The sequence below is a fragment of the Rhamphochromis longiceps genome, linkage group LG3 (genome assembly GCF_057381845.1).
Source record: "Rhamphochromis longiceps isolate RC_006_pf linkage group LG3, R_longiceps_female_GT1.1, whole genome shotgun sequence".
Classification (NCBI taxonomy): domain Eukaryota; kingdom Metazoa; phylum Chordata; class Actinopteri; order Cichliformes; family Cichlidae; genus Rhamphochromis; species Rhamphochromis longiceps.
Genome location: NC_140559.1, coordinates 34,068,192 through 34,086,245, shown reverse-complemented (window position 1 = coordinate 34,086,245; position 18,054 = coordinate 34,068,192). Strand labels below are relative to the sequence as shown.

The 18,054-nt window shown below is 41.7% G+C and overlaps 1 protein-coding gene across 2 annotated transcripts; it reads left to right on the top strand.

The window, feature by feature from the left end:
• The first annotated feature begins 1,785 nt into the window (after positions 1-1,785).
• LOC146674222 (myelin-oligodendrocyte glycoprotein-like) lies at positions 1,786-12,560 on the top strand. Of its 2 annotated transcripts, none has more exons than XM_085402372.1 (5): positions 1,786-1,915; positions 10,108-10,485; positions 10,650-10,724; positions 11,167-11,282; positions 11,385-12,560. In XM_085402372.1, exons 1-4 carry the CDS (start codon positions 1,834-1,836, stop codon positions 11,271-11,273), a joined length of 642 nt encoding a protein of 213 aa, XP_085258498.1. In that variant the 5' UTR covers positions 1,786-1,833; the 3' UTR covers positions 11,274-11,282; positions 11,385-12,560. The 2 variants fall into 2 exon arrangements, with proteins under 2 accessions (XP_085258498.1, XP_085258497.1); XM_085402371.1 differs by having other exon boundaries at positions 10,650-10,730; positions 11,385-12,559.
• The last annotated feature ends 5,494 nt before the right edge of the window (positions 12,561-18,054 follow it).

Here is an 18,054-nt window from a genome sequence, read left to right as displayed (position 1 = left end):
AAAGGAACTCACTAACTCCAATTTTCAACTTTAGTCCATACTTTAGGAAGGAAAGGGCTGACAGAGGCAGGATGGATGTTACTCAGGATTATGGGAGGTGACTCAGACTTATTGTCAGGAGATGAGGTAGAGGAGGCCCAGACATGACAGCTTTAAGGCACCTGAGCAGAAATAAAGTGATCGCACCCAACATTCACACTGGACGAGTAAGGCAGAGCTCTGAATTTTGTGACATTGCAATGTGTAGGAAGGGAAATAAGAACACTTAGACACACACAAGTAGATTACATAATCAGATAAAAGTTTGATTTCTTTGATTTATAGAAATAACATTTTCTAAAAGCAAATTAAACTGTACCTTTCATTTCTTCATCTGTTCAGTTTGAACCCTTCTGAAACAGGGTTACAATAGTTTTTAACATGAAACCTAAAAACTGCCCACAACCATCTCCCGATGACCTTCAACAGAAAATAGGCAAAGTGGTTTTTAAATATGTCAGACCACACAAACCAGAGTCAGGTGGTTGTCACTGATTGCAACTTTAAACTGAAAACAGATTATCTAAAACATATTTGCAGCATGACTCGGATCTGGATACACTGGGTCCCAGTGGTAGTAAACTCAACAAGTCGAGACATTATCTTTAGATTTGGCAGTCCATCAACAGGCCTGAATCAGCCAAACCGTGACACAGGAAAGCCTTTGTCGATGAGCTGATGAGTCCCTGCACACACTGCAGTTTGTGCCTGGGAACTCAAATCGCACAACTTCAGAGCCCCACCTTACACAGCACTTCTTGTAATTGACTTTGAATGTTGGCATTTTGTTCCAGCTCAGACTTCTCAGAAGCCAGTTTGTCCTATTCTAAGGTTTCACCTTTCTGTTCCTTCTCTCTGTTATTACATACACGATTACTGTTGGTGTCATGCCTCAGGTGTTAGTGACCCAACAATGGAGCTTTAGAAATAATGACCATGTGTTAAAAGTCCTCACCTCTGTCCATACGTCAGGAAGCAGAGGACTGGAAGAAAAGTGATTCTCATCGCTGTTAGGAGATCAGGTGGAGGAGGACTAGACAGTGATTGTTAAACACGGCATTTAAGTGTGTGTAATCCACCTCTGAGCACTATGATAGCTGCTATAGGCTCCACCACTCCACCCTCCCGAAACCTGAATTGGACAAGCAGACGAAAATGAAGAAAAAAAAGACATGAGTATGTATGGAAACATGAAAGTATAATAATAATAATAATAATAATAATAATAATAATAATAATAATAATAATAATGTATTTTTTAAAAAGAAGCATAACCTGGAAGGGAAACATAAGCCACTCCCTCCTCCTCGTCTTTCTCTCTCCCTTGCACACCGTTGCACACACACGCACCGGTGCGTCAGCTTCAGGCGGACCATCACTACTGTTTTTCATAAAGTTTTCTCCTCTCGATAAAGAACCCGATGGTCGCGATCAGCTAATGAAGCTTCTGACTGAAAAGGTGAGCCGCTTCTGCTCTGATCTACTGTTTGATCATTAATGAGAACGAGCACTTCCTGGATTCAAACCGCTCCTGTCTGAATGCATAACATCTTCTACGCATTGGCTAAAATATTACAGCACTCCAAACCTCTCTTTAAAAGTAACATTAGAATTACTTTATTCTAACGGAACGGTTATGTTTAACCTGAAAACACGTCGACGTGTGACATAATGTTGGCAGGCAGCTGACTCATGGCCCAAAGCATGACTCAACCTTTGTCACGTGATTAGTTCCAACATGCCCACAGACCGGTCATTCATCAGTTGCTCTGCAGTCACATAGTCCTGTCGAAGATGGACACAGAAGAGTCAAGTGTCAGTGTTTCTACTATATTCACGTTCTTGTTGTTGCTTTCCCCCATCGTGTCTCTTGAAGGTAAGCTATAAAGCTATACATAGGATGGCTCGCACATGTAGTTGGGTTTGATGATCTAACTAAACGAGATTTATATTCTAATGTGAAGCGTTCCTGTATGTATGGATACAGTAATATATATATACAACATTTAATTTAACAAAGCAATTTAAAACAATGATGAAACTCAGTGGTAATTTAATGCGTTGTGTGGTGGATGTTGGCAGTGTTAAGGACAAACACAGTCAAACTAGTAAATACTTTAATATGAATATGGGGGCGATCGTGGCTCAAGAGTTGGGAGTTCGCCTTGTAATCGGAAGGTTGCCAGTTCGAGCCCCGGCTCGGACAGTCTCGGTTGTTGTGTCCTTGGGCAAGACACTTCACCCGTTGCCTACTGGTGGTGGTCAGAGGGCCCGGTGGCGCCAGTGTTCGGCAGCCTCGCCTCTGTCAGTGCGCCCCAGGGTGGCTGTGGCTACAATGTAGCTTGCCATCACCAGTGTGTGAATGTGTGTGTGAATGGGTGGATGACAGGTTGTGTAAAGCGCTTTGGGGTCCTTAGGGACTAGAAAAGCGCTATACAAATACAGGCCATTTACCATGAATAAAATCCTAAAATGTCCTGGTGGTATTTTTGTTTCTACATAAGCTGTTAGACTGTTTTCAGCAGCTGTGAACTAAATTATACTGCATGTCTTGTGATCAGTGTTGGGACTAACGCGTTATTAAGTAACGCGTTACAGTAACTACGTTATTATTGTGGTAACGAGCACGGTAACTAGTTATTATGCCAAAACCGGGAACGCGTTACTCGTTACTGGGATTTAGATAGGGTCGTTACTCGTTACTTCGTGTGGTGGCTATCGCGGAGCTTCCACAGATTCAGTAACATTAGCAAGTGGTGGAAGCCAGCAGGTGGATGAAGGAAAAGGGACGCAAGAGGAGAGACCCGAAGAGGCCGCTGGTCCGAGAGTGTCAGGTGAACTGAACTTCAGGTAAGAAGTTATAACCTGCAGTCTCTCTGAGTCAGATATGAACCAAGTTTAGGTGGAGTTTATTTTCGTTATGCTGAGCTTTTCCGTACTGCGTGCTAGCTAGCATGACGGAGTTTCTATACAGCTGGGTGGTGCTATGTTACTGATGTTGAACTTTATTTTGTTCATAAGGTTAATTATTAGAGTTGCCAACCATCCCGTAAAAAACAGAATCGTCTCATATTCAGAGAAAATATTACGCGTTTCGTATTGAGGTGAAAAGGAACATTTTGTCCCGGACTTCAGCTACAATGAAAAAGACACAAAGCTGGAGTTATTCTGTGTTTACGCTGCACAGCTGCCTCTTCTTCTCTCATTCTCTCCCCCCTCCCTCTCCTGTTTCTACTTCAATCATGAAACTGATCAATGATCAGCTGATCGGCTTTTCTCTCTTGTTTATTTATCACCCACTTTGCGCCAGAAAGAGGAAACCAGCGGATGTCGCGCTAAACAACAGCAGCACGTTTAAGCTTAATCAGCTGTTGTTAGAATTTGTTTAATATTAATTTCTAGTATCAGCTGATGTTTGCTGGAACCACAGCTGCAAACCTGCTGGTCATGATATGGTTTGGTTATGTGATGAGAGGGAAACATGAAGATGAAACCAGGAGATGTCCTTACTGAATCATCAGAGCTGTGATGGAGAAACAGGTTTACCCTTTAGATGACATGAATGAGTTGAAGGGAAGTTATGAACTGTTTCTGAGAGACAAATAACACCAGGATCCTTTTTGACGTAGCTGACAGCTGGTAACTGACAGCTGGTAACTGTGCAGGGGCGGGTCTAGTAAAGTGTTGCCAGGGGTCCATGTAGGGCATTAACAGGGAAAGGGGGCACAAGGAAATACTTTCTTATTCTCATTTAAAATGTCTCACTTTTAAAAAAATAATTATCTGAGTCTTGCAACAAACAATTGATAGATTGATACATATATACCATCAGAACAGTGTACATCACTGTGTGTTTATTTTCATTCAAAGGTTTTATGATTTTTCCTATAATGGTGGGCTGGTCTCTAGTCAAAATGCCCGGGACGATTTTTTTGTCCCAGTCCAGCTCTGTATGCAGCTCATCTGCAGTCTGGTGTTACCTACATCTTCCTATTCAGAAGGCAGAATTTCCGAGTTCTGAGTACAATCGAAAGCACCACGACTGCAGTTTTTGTGTTGGATGTAAAAAGCAGGCTAGGATAGAATCAGGCGTGGGATTTTTCTCGTGGAAATGGGCACATTATTTTTTCCTTTCTATTGGTAGGTGGCACAGTGCACTTGTGGCAAGTAAGCAAGCTAGAAGACTGGCAGTCTTGCTGGGTATCCAGTTATGGAAGCAACACATTAACAAGAGAATTCTGAGTAAAACCAAAGTTACTTTCCCTAGTAACTAGTTACTCTGAATAGGGCTGGGCGATATGACCCAAAATTCATATCTCGATATTTTTTAGCTGGATGGCGATATAAGATATATATCTCGATATTTTTTACCTGGACGGTGATATAAGATATATATCTCGATATTTTTTTTTAAAGTCATAAAGTAAGAACAAAAAGAGAGTTCTTAGTCAAAGCTGTGTCCCAGATGTCACACAGGCACTTTTATGAACATAGAGCAGATGTACATAAGATTTACTCAAAAATAAATTATGAGCATTTATTAAATAATCATGGTCCATAAATAAAAGAAAACAATGTTGTTTTTGTGCATAACAAAAAGCTCACAATTGTGCAGTCAAAATGTAAACTAAAAGACGCTGAGCACAATAACAAAGACAGATTTCACAGCTGCTCTGTTCCCAACTTGTACCGCGTGACTGACAGCCTGGAGTTTGTAATCCGCTTCGCAACCACGTCTCTTAACAGGTGCCATTTATGGTCCTTATACACAGTAGGGTAATATTACGTTGAAGCACAGTACGTATCACTCCGCGAGGCTCAGCCGTAATGCTCCGACAATCCATCAAGCGGTGCAGCTCCGTAGCTTACCAAAGTCGTACTAAAACATTTTTTGACAGATTGCTGAGCGCCGTGTTCCACATAAAATCGGTTCGCGGCCATCAAGCACAACCAGAATTCATACATAAGGCGCGCTGTCAACTTTTGAGAAAATGAAAGGATTTTAGTCCGTGCAGCACCTCTGGGCTGCATGGCGTTAGCGTGGTTAGCTCGTTAGCGTGGTTAGCTAGCTAACACGTTGACGCCGTCCAGCCCCACGCACGGGGCGATGCGCACTAACTCGTTAACGGAGATTTGCCGTGTCCATCTTGTCACTTCCTGCAGGTGAAGCGATGGGGGAGGAGGGGGAGTTGTGTTCAGTGAAGGAGAGGCGAGGCCGAGTAACGTTGCGTAAAGACAAAAGTGGACGAAAGAGAGGCAAACTTGCGGCTCCACAAGTATAATTATAACGTAACATAGACTATATCGATATAAAGGATATTGTCACATCTTATATCTCGTATAAAAATATATCGATATTTTTTAAAAACTCGATATATCGCCCAGCTCTAACTCTGAAAGTAACGAGTAACTTGAAGTAACTGAGTTACTTTTGATAGGAGTAACTAGTAATGTAACTAAGTTACCAATTTAAAGTAACTTACCCAACACTGCTTGTGATGGAACATAATGGAAAAGCAAAACAATCAGTCAACTCATGTAATGGCTTGGTAAGCCATTACAACCGAAGCCTTTATAAGGGGTTTTGTGTGTGGGGAAAAATAGGTTCTTTCAGCCAAGAGGTGACCACAGACAATGTAATCCCAAGCCCCACCAGGCTTTAAGTGCATACATTAGCTTGGTTCATTTGTCCTCACATTCTCAATTAATACACAGTATTTCTGCTGACACTCTACTATTGTACTTATTTGAGGACATGTATTTGTTGGGTTTAAGGCCTTTTTTTATCAGGGAGAAGGTCAAAAGACTACACTGAGCTCACTGTGCGGTAAGCTCTGTCACTTTTGTCTGAAGCTGTGGCGTGGCTACTTTTTTTTATAAATGAAATAAAATTTGCTCTTCATAACCTTTTTATGAAATTAGAAGTGTTTAAAAGGTAGATATAGTATTAATTATTTATATATATAAACACCCAGCACGCCCCTGCGGGCGGTTTATCCTTCAAGCTCGGGTCCTCTACCAGAGGCCTGGGAGCTTGAGGGTCCTGCGCAGTATCTTAGCTGTTCCCAGGACTGCACTCTTCTGGACAGAGATCTCCGATGTTATTCCCGGGATCTGCTGGAGCCACTCGCCTAGCTTAGGAGTCACCGCACCTAGTGCTCCGATTACCACGGGGACCACCGTTACCTTCACCCTCCACATCCTCTCGAGCTCTTCTCTGAGCCCTTGGTATTTCTCCAGCTTCTCGTGTTCCTTCTTCCTGATATTGCTGTCATTCGGAACCGCTACATCGATCACTACGGCCGTCTTCTTCTGTTTGTCTACCACCACTATGTCCGGTTGGTTAGCCACCACCATTTTGTCCGTCTGTATCTGGAAGTCCCACAGGATCTTAGCTCGGTCATTCTCCACCACCCTTGGGGGCATCTCCCATTTTGACCTCGGGACTTCCAGGTTATACTCGGCACAGATGTTCCTGTACACTATGCCGGCCACCTGGTTATGGCGTTCCATGTATGCCTTGCCTGCTAGCATCTTGCACCCTGCTGTTATGTGCTGGATTGTCTCTGGGGCATCTTTACACAGCCTGCACCTGGCGTCTTGCCTGGTGTGATAGACCCCAGCCTCTATGGATCTTGTACTCAGAGCTTGTTCTTGTGCTGCCATGATTAGTGCCTCTGTGCTGTCTTTCAGTCCAGCTTTGTCCAGCCACTGGTAGGATTTCTGGATATCAGCCATCTCCTCTATCTGCCGGTGGTACATACCGTGCAGGGGCCTGTCCTTCCATGATGGTTCCTCGTCTCCCTCCTCTTTCATGGGTTTCTGCTGCCTGAGGTATTCACTGAGCACTCGGTCAGTTGGGGCCATCTTCCCAATGTATTCTTGGATGTTTGTTGTCTCATCCTGGACTGTGGTGCTGACACTCACCAGTCCCCGGCCCCCTTCCTTCCGCTTAGCGTACAGCCTCAGGGTGCTGGACTTGGGGTGAAACCCTCCATGCATGGTAAGGAGCTTTCTTGTCTTTATGTCAGTGGCTTCTATCTCCTCCTTTGGCCAGCCTATTACCCCAGCAGGGTACCTGATCACGGGCAGGGGCGTACGTGTTGATGGCCCGGATCTTGTTCTTACCATTCAGCTGACTCCTCGGGACTTGCCTGACCCTCTGCAGGTACTTGATGGTTGCAGCCTTTCTAGCGGCCTCTTCATGGTTCCCATTTGCCTGCGGGATCCCCAGGTACTTGTAACTGTCCCCTATGTCTGCAATGTTACCTTCTGGTAGTTCAATCCCCTCAGTTCTGACTACCGTCCCTCTCTTTGTTACCATCCGACTACACTTCTCCAGTCCGAACGACATTCCGATGTCATTGCTGTATAGCCTGGTAGTGTGGATCAGTGAATCGATGTCTCGTTCACTCTTGGCATACAGCTTGATGTCATCCATGTACAGGAGGTGGCTGACAACTGCTCCGTTCCGTAGTCGGTATCCGTAGCCAGTCTTGTTAATGATCTCACTGAGGGGGTTCAGGCCTATGCAGAACAGCAGTGGGGACAGAGCATCTCCTTGGTAGATCCCGCACTTGATGGTGACTTGTGCTATGGGCTTGGAGTTGGCCTCTAGTGTTGTACGCCACATCCCCATTGAGTTCCTGATGAAGGCTCTTAGGGTCCCATTGATCTTGTACAATTCTAGGCATTCCAGTATCCAGCTGTGGGGCATTGAGTCATAGGCCTTCTTGTAATCAATCCAGGCAGTGCACAGGTTGGTCAGTCTGGTCTTGCAGTCTCGGGTGACTGTTCTGTCTACCAGTAGCTGATGTTTTGCGCCTCTGGTATTCTTGCCAATCCCTTTCTGTGTCCCGCTCATGTATTGACCCATGTGCCTGTTCATCTTAGCCGATATGATGCCTGACAGGAGCTTCCATGTAGTACTGAGGCAGGTTATTGGTCGGTAGTTGGAGGGGACCGGTCCCTTCTTGGGGTCCTTGGGGATCAGGACCGTCCGACCTTCGGTTAGCCATTCCGGGTGTCTCTCGTCAACTAGCAGCTGGTGTATATATATATATATATATATATATATATATTAGGGGTGCAACGATATTCGTATCGATATTGAACCGTTCGATACAGTGCTTTCGGTTCGGTACGCATATGTATCGAACAATACAAAATTTGTAATTTATTTTATCAACTTTCCTTCTGACGATGCTGTCTGCGTTGAGCGCTCAGTGAATCTGCGTTCGACTACTCCGCCTAGGCTGCACTGTCCAGCGCAGATCCACTGAGCGCTCAACACAGACAGCATCGTCAGAAGGAAGAGCGCAGGGCAAGCTAGTGAGACAGAAGTTAAGCTCTCCTTGCAACATGGACCTCCCCCACCCTCATTCAGATCTGGCGTTTGGAATTATTTTGGTTTTCATGTGACGTATGACCCTGAAGGTAAGCGAGTCATGGACTAAAGTAAAACAGTATGTTGGATGTGCCATGCAATGCTCAATTACATGGGTGGGAACTAGTGTGTTAGCGCAGTTAGCTCGTTAACGTGTTGGCCGTCTAGCCCCATGCACGGGGCGATCGGCGGTAGCTCGTTAACGGAGATTTGCCGTGTTGTGGCGTTAAGGTCATTTCAACGAGATTAACCTGAAAGCACTAGTGGGAACACAACGAATATGACTGCACATTTACGCCGACATCATCCTAGTGCAAAGACAAGTGGAAGCAGACAAAAACAACAAGCACGCATGCTATAAACTTTAGCCGAGTCATTTAGACAGCTGTTAGCACAGGATTCTCCTTATGGAGACCTGATATGTTTAATATGCTGCTGAGAATATAGCCCAGAAGAAGCGGATAGTATAGCTTTTATTTTGGAAAGAGACATTTCTCTGTAATAAACTCTCTTTTCCAAAGATGAGTGATTCCTCAATCAGATACAGGGCTCGCAATATCGCTAGCCCGACGTCCTGGGGCTAGCGATTTTTTTCAGTCGGGCTACCAAAATCTATCTCTTCCGTGCCCGTCGGGCTATTGTAGGAAGGAAAAATATATGTCAATGCTTTTGCATTCTTTCAAAAATGTAGCTGGGTAATTATGTCATTGGCATCGGTGAGCCACTGTCAATATGTGACATATTGAAATCGCGTTTGAATTTGCGCTTGTTTTTTTGCTTTCACTTTGCAATCGTGCGAACTGTGTATAGAGAGCGACAGCACTGATCTGTGAGTGATGATAATTTGTGCACCAATTCCTCTGACATCGTCTTATTAATCGTTAGCTTACTACGCAAACATGACAAGTGAAATCTCCCGCAGCAAGCTTAAACATGTGAGAGGTTGATCGCGCAGAGAATCGCTGAGCTTATGTGAGTGCGTGTGTAAAAGCAGCAGGATATATATTTTAGTTCTGCTGAGCCAAATAAGACAGGTCAGGGTGAAGAAGTGACAGCCAAAGAAAAGCTTACCACAAAACGGAGAAGTTATGACAAATCAGACTATAAGGCAAAAAGAAAGTGCAGCTTTATGGTTTCATGGACAAAAGAATTTCTGTGGCTGCAATATGATGAGCTAAATAACCAGAGGTGCACATAACTGGTCCGCAGGTGCGCATTTGCTGTCAAAATAAAAAACACGCACAAGGGTTAGGGTTAAATTTAAAAACTGTACTTTTGAGTTAAAATATATATTTATAATTTTAATAAATGACAAATTAAAAAGGCATGAACATTTTTTTTGTATCAAAAAAATATCGAACCGTGACACCAAAGTATTGAACCGAACCGAACCGTGAATTTTGTGTATCGTTGCACCCCTAATATATATATATATATATATATATATATATATATATATATATATATATACATATATATATATACATATATATAGAGATATATATATATATATATATATATATATATATATATATATACATATATATAGAGATATATAGAGATATATATACATATAGATCGTTTTATATTTATTTATTTTTGTAAGGACAACACCAGTAAATGGTTATTTGAAAATACTTGACTTTTTAAGCAGGATGTGTGTATTTATTTCTCCTCCTCAGGTGAGTTTGATGTGGTTGGATCACTTCAGCCTATCCTGGCCGCTCCAGGTGATGATGTCATCCTGCCGTGTCGCGTGGAGCCAAAGTTTAATGTGGCGGGGTTGACAGTGGAGTGGTCGCGGCCCGATCGTCGTCCTGACCCCAACGACCGTCTGAGTCGAGTGGAATATGTTCATCTTTATAGAGACGCCCGAGAGGTCCCCGACATGAAGATCCCATCGTACGTCAGGAGGACGGCGTTGTTCACAGACGGCCTGAGAGAAGGAAACATCTCACTAAGAATCACTAATGTGACACAAGAAGATGAAGGAAGATACAGATGTTTCATCCCAAAGTTAAAGAGTCGAACAAAGTCTTCAATTGTTCGCCTGATTGTTGGTGAGTCAGACCAAAAAGATTTTTGTTGTTTGGTTTCAAACTTGCCTTAAAGATCGGTGTGCTTGGGTTATTTTACCAACAACTTATTTTGGTGTTGCTCCTTAAACACTTCTGGATATTATTTTATTGTAAATAATTAAATGTTCTTACAATCTTATATTCAGCTGAAACTATGACAACAGAGACACCACTGCATCCTGAAACTCTCCAAACTCCTGAGCCAATGGATGAGTTTCACAGTAAAGGTGAGAACATGAGGAACAAATCAAGACAATTAAAAAGTCTTGAAATGGATTTAAATCACCTTTATGATGCAGTTTTCTCTCACTGATGGCAGCCTCTCTGTGTAGTCCTCAAAATGTTTAACGTGCGCTGCTTTACTTTGAAGTAGATGCAGGAAGTGTAGTGTAATATCCTGGGAGCAGCTCTGCAGATCTCTTTATTTATTTCTGTGAAGCAGTAAATGTATCAGTTATTCTCTTGTGGTTTTTGACAAAGTCATGTTTGCTGCCCTGAGAATTCTGGGACTTGTAGCATTAAAATGACCGTCAGGACTGATATCTCAGTAATTCTAACTTCATTTCACTGTTATGTAACTTTGTGTAACTTCTGTGCTTGATAGTTTAATAAATGTGACATGTCATGTTGTGTCCTACAGTAGATCTCATCTTTGTTTGGCAGGTGGTTTGTCCCGTCGGAGCCGACTGATCCCACTTGTGGTTTTCTGTGTTTTTATTCTGCTCTGTGTCGCAGTCGCAGGACACCGGTTCACAGAGTTGAAGCATTGAAAAACAGAAGTATGAGTAAGCCTTAAATCTTAGATATTTATGCATTTACTTCATGGCTGAAGGATGGAAATTAAGGAAAACTGTTTGTGTGTCTGTTCTTTGTTACTCCAGCTTGCGAGTGCAGCTGGACGCATTGGAAACATTAACAGAGGCGCAAGCATCACCCACTTTACTTGAACGTTAATTAAAAGCATTGATTTTTCCAGCCTCATGTGGACACAGCAGCTCTGCAGCAGGAGGATTTCACTATGTCCTGTAATTTTCTTGGAGTCAACAACAACCATCCTTTTTGCCAAATTCGACTTCTGGGATCAAACTTCAAAAGCGTGAGGACCTAAAATTTTGATGCCTTGCTCATGGGCACATTGGAAACATTAAGAGAGGAGAAAGTGCCAACTTCTTACTTACTTTGAGATGTTTTTTATTTGTTTGAGGAGCCGAAGAACTTTTCCAGCCTCCTGTGGGCACAGTGGGCCTGCAGCAGGTGAATTTCATGACGTCCTGCAGTTTGTTTGGACCTGAATTCTACCTTCAATCCCTGTGATGGTGCCTGAGATTGTATGACTGGTCTGTTGACTTCCAAAGGGTTTAACCACAGGTTGTACTGCAGCACTAAGACTGAAATTGTTTTGTGAGACTTTGATCAAACCTTAATAACCTCACATATAAATTCTCTTGCATGTGAGGTTATTTACAAAGAAACACTTAAGTCTAATTGGATGTCCTTTCACGAGAACTAGATCTGAAGTGCTTTAACTGTTCTTGCATTTATACCTGCGTTAGTTTGAACTTTTTTTGTAGCTTGTGGGAACATGAAATGCTAGTTTAGCTACTAAGAAAATGAAACCTGTTTAAGAGCCTCTTAGAGTCATCTTGTATTTTTGAGGAGATATGAGTGAATATTTGCACTTTGTTTTGTATTATGGGTGAAATCTTACTTTATTCTGCCCTTTAGAGAGCAGACTACAACAGTACTAGATCAGGTTGAACTCATGTAAACATGTTTGCTGTGATGTGATTGTAGGTATTTATTTTGTCTTTCGGGACAGCTTGGAGCTAAAGGTGCTTTCCATGTGTTTGTTTTGTTAAAGTTCCTAACTGTCACTCTGACATACTGATTGTTTTTATCAAGCTCAACTTTCTGCTTCCTTCTTACAGAAGGAATATCTAATATATAGTTCTGTTGTTTTAGGCCTTATTCTATTTAAAAATGTCTCTTAAAGAAAAGCAGGTCTTCTCTTTGAAACACTGATTTTTATATTTTGAACCTTTTGTTATTTTGGACTTTCCAACTAATTAAACTTAAATTTGAGGCAAAATGTTTCCAGACAATTGCTTCTCAGATAAAGTTCATTTGCAAATGATTTCAGTGTGTTTGCATCATTTATTCAGTGACTAACATCTGTGCTGGAGTTCAGCCTTGTGTTGTTGTGTTATCATCACAGGTCAGCAATGTTGTTCAATTCACAGAGGTCATCCACATGAAAACATGCCGACCTGAGCTGTTTGTTAGATTAGCTCAGCATGACAACAGTGCTTCATCCAACAGCAGTACAGCAGGGGCTGATTTACACATTCATTTATGTCTGTACTGAAGTAAAAAACGTATTACAGATTTGTTTCACTAAAAGTGAAATCTCAGCTGTTATTGGAGGATGCTTTTACTGAAGGACAAGATTTACCTCCCAATGCTCTGTCACCTCACCTTATTATTATTATTATTTTTTTATTATTTATATATATTTTTTTTACTTAAAACAGTTTTCTAATTTTGCCCCCCCCCCCCAAAAAAAATAAAAAAATAAAAAATTACAATCAAAATAACGAGACACGTGAGCAGCCCACAGTCTGCCCCAAATTTTTTTTAAACAAAAGTTTCTAACACAACCCGCTGGAAAAACAAAATGCCTGTGGGCGCGTTGACGAGACTATATAGTCAGAGATGTAACACAGGTTTCACACAGGGTCACACACATTCACTCACACAGTCTCAAACAATACCAGAATACTTTGCCTTACATGTGTGACGTATTGATCCTCCTTCAGATTCCTCTCATTGATCTGACGTGCCTCACAAACACATTGTTCAAACCTGCTCTTACATTGTATGCTCTAACGTTATATGGTTGGCAAAATGTCCACTGCCACAAGCGAATTTTTCCAGCTTGGGAAACCTGTCCCTACATGTGCCGATATTGACTCCCGCAGTGACTGCTGTGCGCTGGAACAAAGGAGTGATTTTAAATATGAGTTTATTCATGAGTAGTTTGGTCTTGTCAGAGATCATGTACAAAAACAGTCATCTCAGAGAGATCTGAACAGGGACTCTAACCAGCAACGTGGAGATTACAAGTGAGCTGCATTAATCTCAAATCTTTGTCTCAACCAAGCTGTGAACTCTAAACTTTTAGCTGCCCACAAAGAAACGAGGCAGGCTGCATCGCCATGTGTGAAGCACATCAATCTTTCATCTGGTCTCACAGTAAAAAAGGGAAAATCCTGTCAACAACTTAGCAACACTAATTACTGCACCCTTACTGTAAATCATGTTACAGTAAAGTTACTTAAATACTGTGAGCAACGACTTTCATTCAAACAGTTGTAAACTTTTCTTTTTGTTAATGATGCCCATGACTGAATTCAATCCACTACTGAAAGCCGATGAGATCTTTGAAAATCTTTACTCCACCTCTCTTTGATGAGGCTAATTATGACACACAGAAACAGATGGCATTCACTCCATCGGACCAGTGTCACTGAGTTTCAGTGCAGTTCTTGTGTAATTTAGCAAACCTAAACCTTTTGTTCCTGTCTCCCTTCCTTAAGAATGGCTTCTTGACAGCCACCCTTCCACTGAGACCATGTCTGATGAGGCTTCGGTGAACAGCAGCTGGATGAGCTGAAGGGGCAGATGCATCTCTCAGGTTTGTCAGCTCTTTCAAAGAACTGTAAAAGACTTCAGAAAACTCTTGCTCAACACCATACAAAATGTGAAGAAATGGGTTTTGATGACCCTGTATTTTATGTAGTACTGTACATATAGATACAGCTGGCTAACTAAGAACAAGTAATGGTGGTTGAGTGCATTACTTGTTTTCTTTGAAACAACTGTACCTGCTGAGTCCAGGTCTGTCTGTAGCTCTCCACAAGTGGTCTTTGGCTCTTGGACAACTCCTCTGATCATTTTCACTCCACTGTCTGAAATCTTGTGGGGAGCACCCGGTATGGTAAAATGATGTTCTTTCCACTTCTAGATTATGGGCCCGACAGTGCTCACTGGAACCTTCAGTAGTTTAGAAATTCTTCAATAACTAATGCCATCAGTAAGTTTCGCATGTTTTGCAATAAGGCTGTAAAGCTTTTCATTGGTTTTACCCATCATGTGATGTTTATTGTGTGGCACCTTGCTAATGATACATTTTATAGGGATGAAAGCAGCTGATATTAATGTCATGGTCCTGGGCCATGTGGGCCCAGTATTCTTAGTTCCTTGTATTTTTGTATTTCGTTCCTTATTTAGGCCATGTTTTCTGAGTTGCCCTGTTGTGTTGTTCCCTAAGTGTTTTCCCTTCATGGCTTTTACCCCCTGTGTGCCCCTCTGTGTATCTGTGAGCCCTCGTCTCTCCTTATGTTTTATTCCATGTGTCCCCTGCCCATTATGTCTAAGTTCTCCCCGTGCTCTCTCTCCCCCCTGTGTGCCCTCTATGTATTTATGAGCCCTCGTCTCCCTTTGTGGTTGTTTCATGTTTCCCCAGCCCGTTATGTCTGTGTTTTCCCCGTGCTCTCTCTCCTCCTGTCTGAACCTCTGTGCCTGTACATGTCATGTTCAGTTCACCCCGCCCTGTCTCGTTATGATTATCAGTATCACCTGTGTTCCCCGTGTGTGCCCACTTTCCTCGTTTACCCTCTGTGTATTTCTGTCTGAGTCTCCCTCTGTTCGGCGTCGCGTTCTCCCTCATGTTGTGTGGATCTCCCTGTGTCTACCTTCGAGTATTAGTTTACGTTTTTCCGGTTTAGTTTTGCATGTCCTGTATTCTGTCCTGCCAGCATTAAAGCTGTGTTTCTTAAGTTCATCCCCGTGTTTGTGAATATTGCTATTGGGTCCTTCTCCTGCCTGCCACACAACGTATCATGACAATTAATTTATATTAAGTGACAGGATTACTTTTTAATTAGTGATACATTTCAGCTGGTGTCATGACTTTCCATGCCCTTTTAGATGCCTCTGTCTTCATGTGTTCAATACTTCTTCCCTGTGTCATTTCTCATTATTACACATAATAAAATCAGTATTTACATTAAATATGTTAAATATTTCATTAAAGAATACAGTAATGTGACATCATAAGAAATTTCCATGATGCACTCATTGACAGGAGTGTGGTTCTTTGGACCATGGTGGTGAATGGGTTATAGTAAGGGTTTGAGGTTAGGCGAGTCATCCTCAATCAGGATGAGTGAGTGGGTGGATAAATGTAATCTGTTTTTCATATGTTTTAATTCAGGTCCCACTTTCTTCCCCACCCCCACTCCCTGTCACCAAACACTATATGTCATTCCTGCATCTAGTCACTTCACTTTTGTCTTCTCCAGTCCCTTCGACACAATCCAACAGGCTCTGCTGAGGGAGAAGCTGTAAGGAACATGACTGGACATCACCTCAACAACCTTGCCAACAGACCACAGTCCGCGAGTAGTTCTCAGATGATAAAGCCATTATTGAATGTGTATCTGAGGGGAACAATCTGGAGGAACTGTCAGAGTTTGGACATTGAGGCGGTCGACACATACATATTCCTGGGTGTTCGCCTTAACAATAAACTGGACTGGTCGCACAACACTCATGCTCTCTACAAGTAGGTCCAAAATCAGCTCCATCTGCTGGGCAGGCTGAGGTCTTTTTGGGTGAGCAGAACACTGAAGTACTTTCTATTTTATGCAGCCCTCGTGCTCTTGGGAATCAACTTGTTGGAGTAAAAATGTTATTTAATCTCTATCAAACTGTTGTCTGTGGCATTTTTTAGATCTACGTAAAGAAACTGGGACTAATGATGTGTTTTGGTGACAGAGTGCTGGTAGCAAAGACACACTTTAAATGGGTTCCTTACCAAGTTGTCTGTTATTGGTGTTACAACACCAATTCGTGTCTCTTTTATGCTTGAATAATTCACGGGTTAAAGTGGCTTGAAAAAAAGCAATCCTCTGAAAATGGTATAAGGACTGGACGGAAAATAAGTGAAAAAACGCCGAATGTCCAAATAAACACTCTGAAGGATCCTCAGAAGTCCTGGAGAACTCAGGATCACTCTAAAGAAATGTGAAGAAATGTTTGATGACCAAATGCTTTTACCGTCTACATAATACATGTCTGAAGAAATGTCAGGTTTTCTAAATCATTTCTAGATCACATCCATCAGTATAAAAAGACGGGCACCTCAGTGTAGCCTATATATATTTAATTTTGTCTGACACACTGAGATATTTGTAATTAGAGCTATCTGTATTTTTGAGGGGTTTATTTATTATATTTTGTAGATATGTTTTTATTATATTTCTGTAACTTTGTAAAATATTGTATTAATAATTTCATTTTGTTTACTTAGTTACAGTTCAGTCTTGGAGCAACTGTGACCACCTTATTTTCTGGGGGATTAATAAAGTATTCGGGCTAATATTGGCTAATTAGCAATTTGACTCTGTGTATTGGGATGTCACACGGTGTTTTACAACATTACTTTAATCTTTACTTCTCGCTTATGTTGGAAAGGAGCCTCACATCCAGGCAGCAGTTGACCATGCACTTCTGGTAATTAACCTAAAAATATAATGACATTTAAATGTGCAGAAATATGACATCATGCAAAATCGCCCATGATGCAGTCATTGACAGGAATTAGGTTCTTTTAAATGTGGTCATTAAGAGTGTTGCATCGCACCAAAAAAGGTTGTTGGTTGGAATCGTTTAGGCTGAATTGTGTCTTTGACTTTGGCTGTGAGTATCTACACCTACCCACTACAGTGTGGGTGTAGATGTGTAGACCTTTCACCTTTCACATCTTGTGTCATAAATTCCCCTGAACCAGGTCCCTGAACTGGATAAGATGTAAAGAGAATTAATATGTGTGTGGATTAAGATTATTACGCTGGAAACACAGTTAGAATAACTAAAACTTAAAAACGTGTTTAAAAGCGGGAGTAGACAAAATGGAAACTAATCGCACGTCAGCAGGAAGCCACTGCTCCTTCTTCTTATTTTACTTTCAGACTCAGACTGACATGAAGCGCTTCCTTCCTTCATATTACTGAAGAAAACAGCCTGTTTTATCATTTTTTCTCGTCTCCATGAAGAGAATGGTGGTGACGATCAGCTAATTAAGCTCCTGTCTGAACAGGTGAGCTGCTTCTTCTCTGTCATTCAGCTTTTGTGCAACTCTTGCTGGGATTTGTAAATATTTGTCATTTTCTTTGCCCGCGCTCTTGAACTACAGGTTAATTAAAAATCGAAATAAAGAGGAACTAACTGCTGCTTTTGATTTTTGTGGGCTGTTAACTTTTTACTGTTTACTGTAATTAATAGGAATTTCCCGTCACTTGATTTGGAGTTTTTCAGGCTTCCTTTACTGTTGCAGAAAACTTCCTGTTTTTCTGGCACTAAAATTCCCTGCTAACATTTATGTAAGCTTGTGTTATTATTATTATTGTTATTATTATTATTATTATTATTATTACTATTATTATTATTATTATTATTATTACTACTATTATTATTATTATTAATGGC

Coding starts and splice junctions, on each gene's coding strand:
- LOC146674222 (XM_085402371.1), top strand. CDS start 1,834: ATGGACACAGAAGAGTCAAGTGTCAGTGTTTCTACTATATTCACGTTC. Junction 1,916..10,107: donor CCCCATCGTGTCTCTTGAAG/GTAAGCTATAAA, acceptor TCTCCTCCTCAG/GTGAGTTTGATGTGGTTGGA. Junction 10,731..11,166: donor GGATGAGTTTCACAGTAAAG/GTGAGAACATGA, acceptor TTTGTTTGGCAG/GTGGTTTGTCCCGTCGGAGC.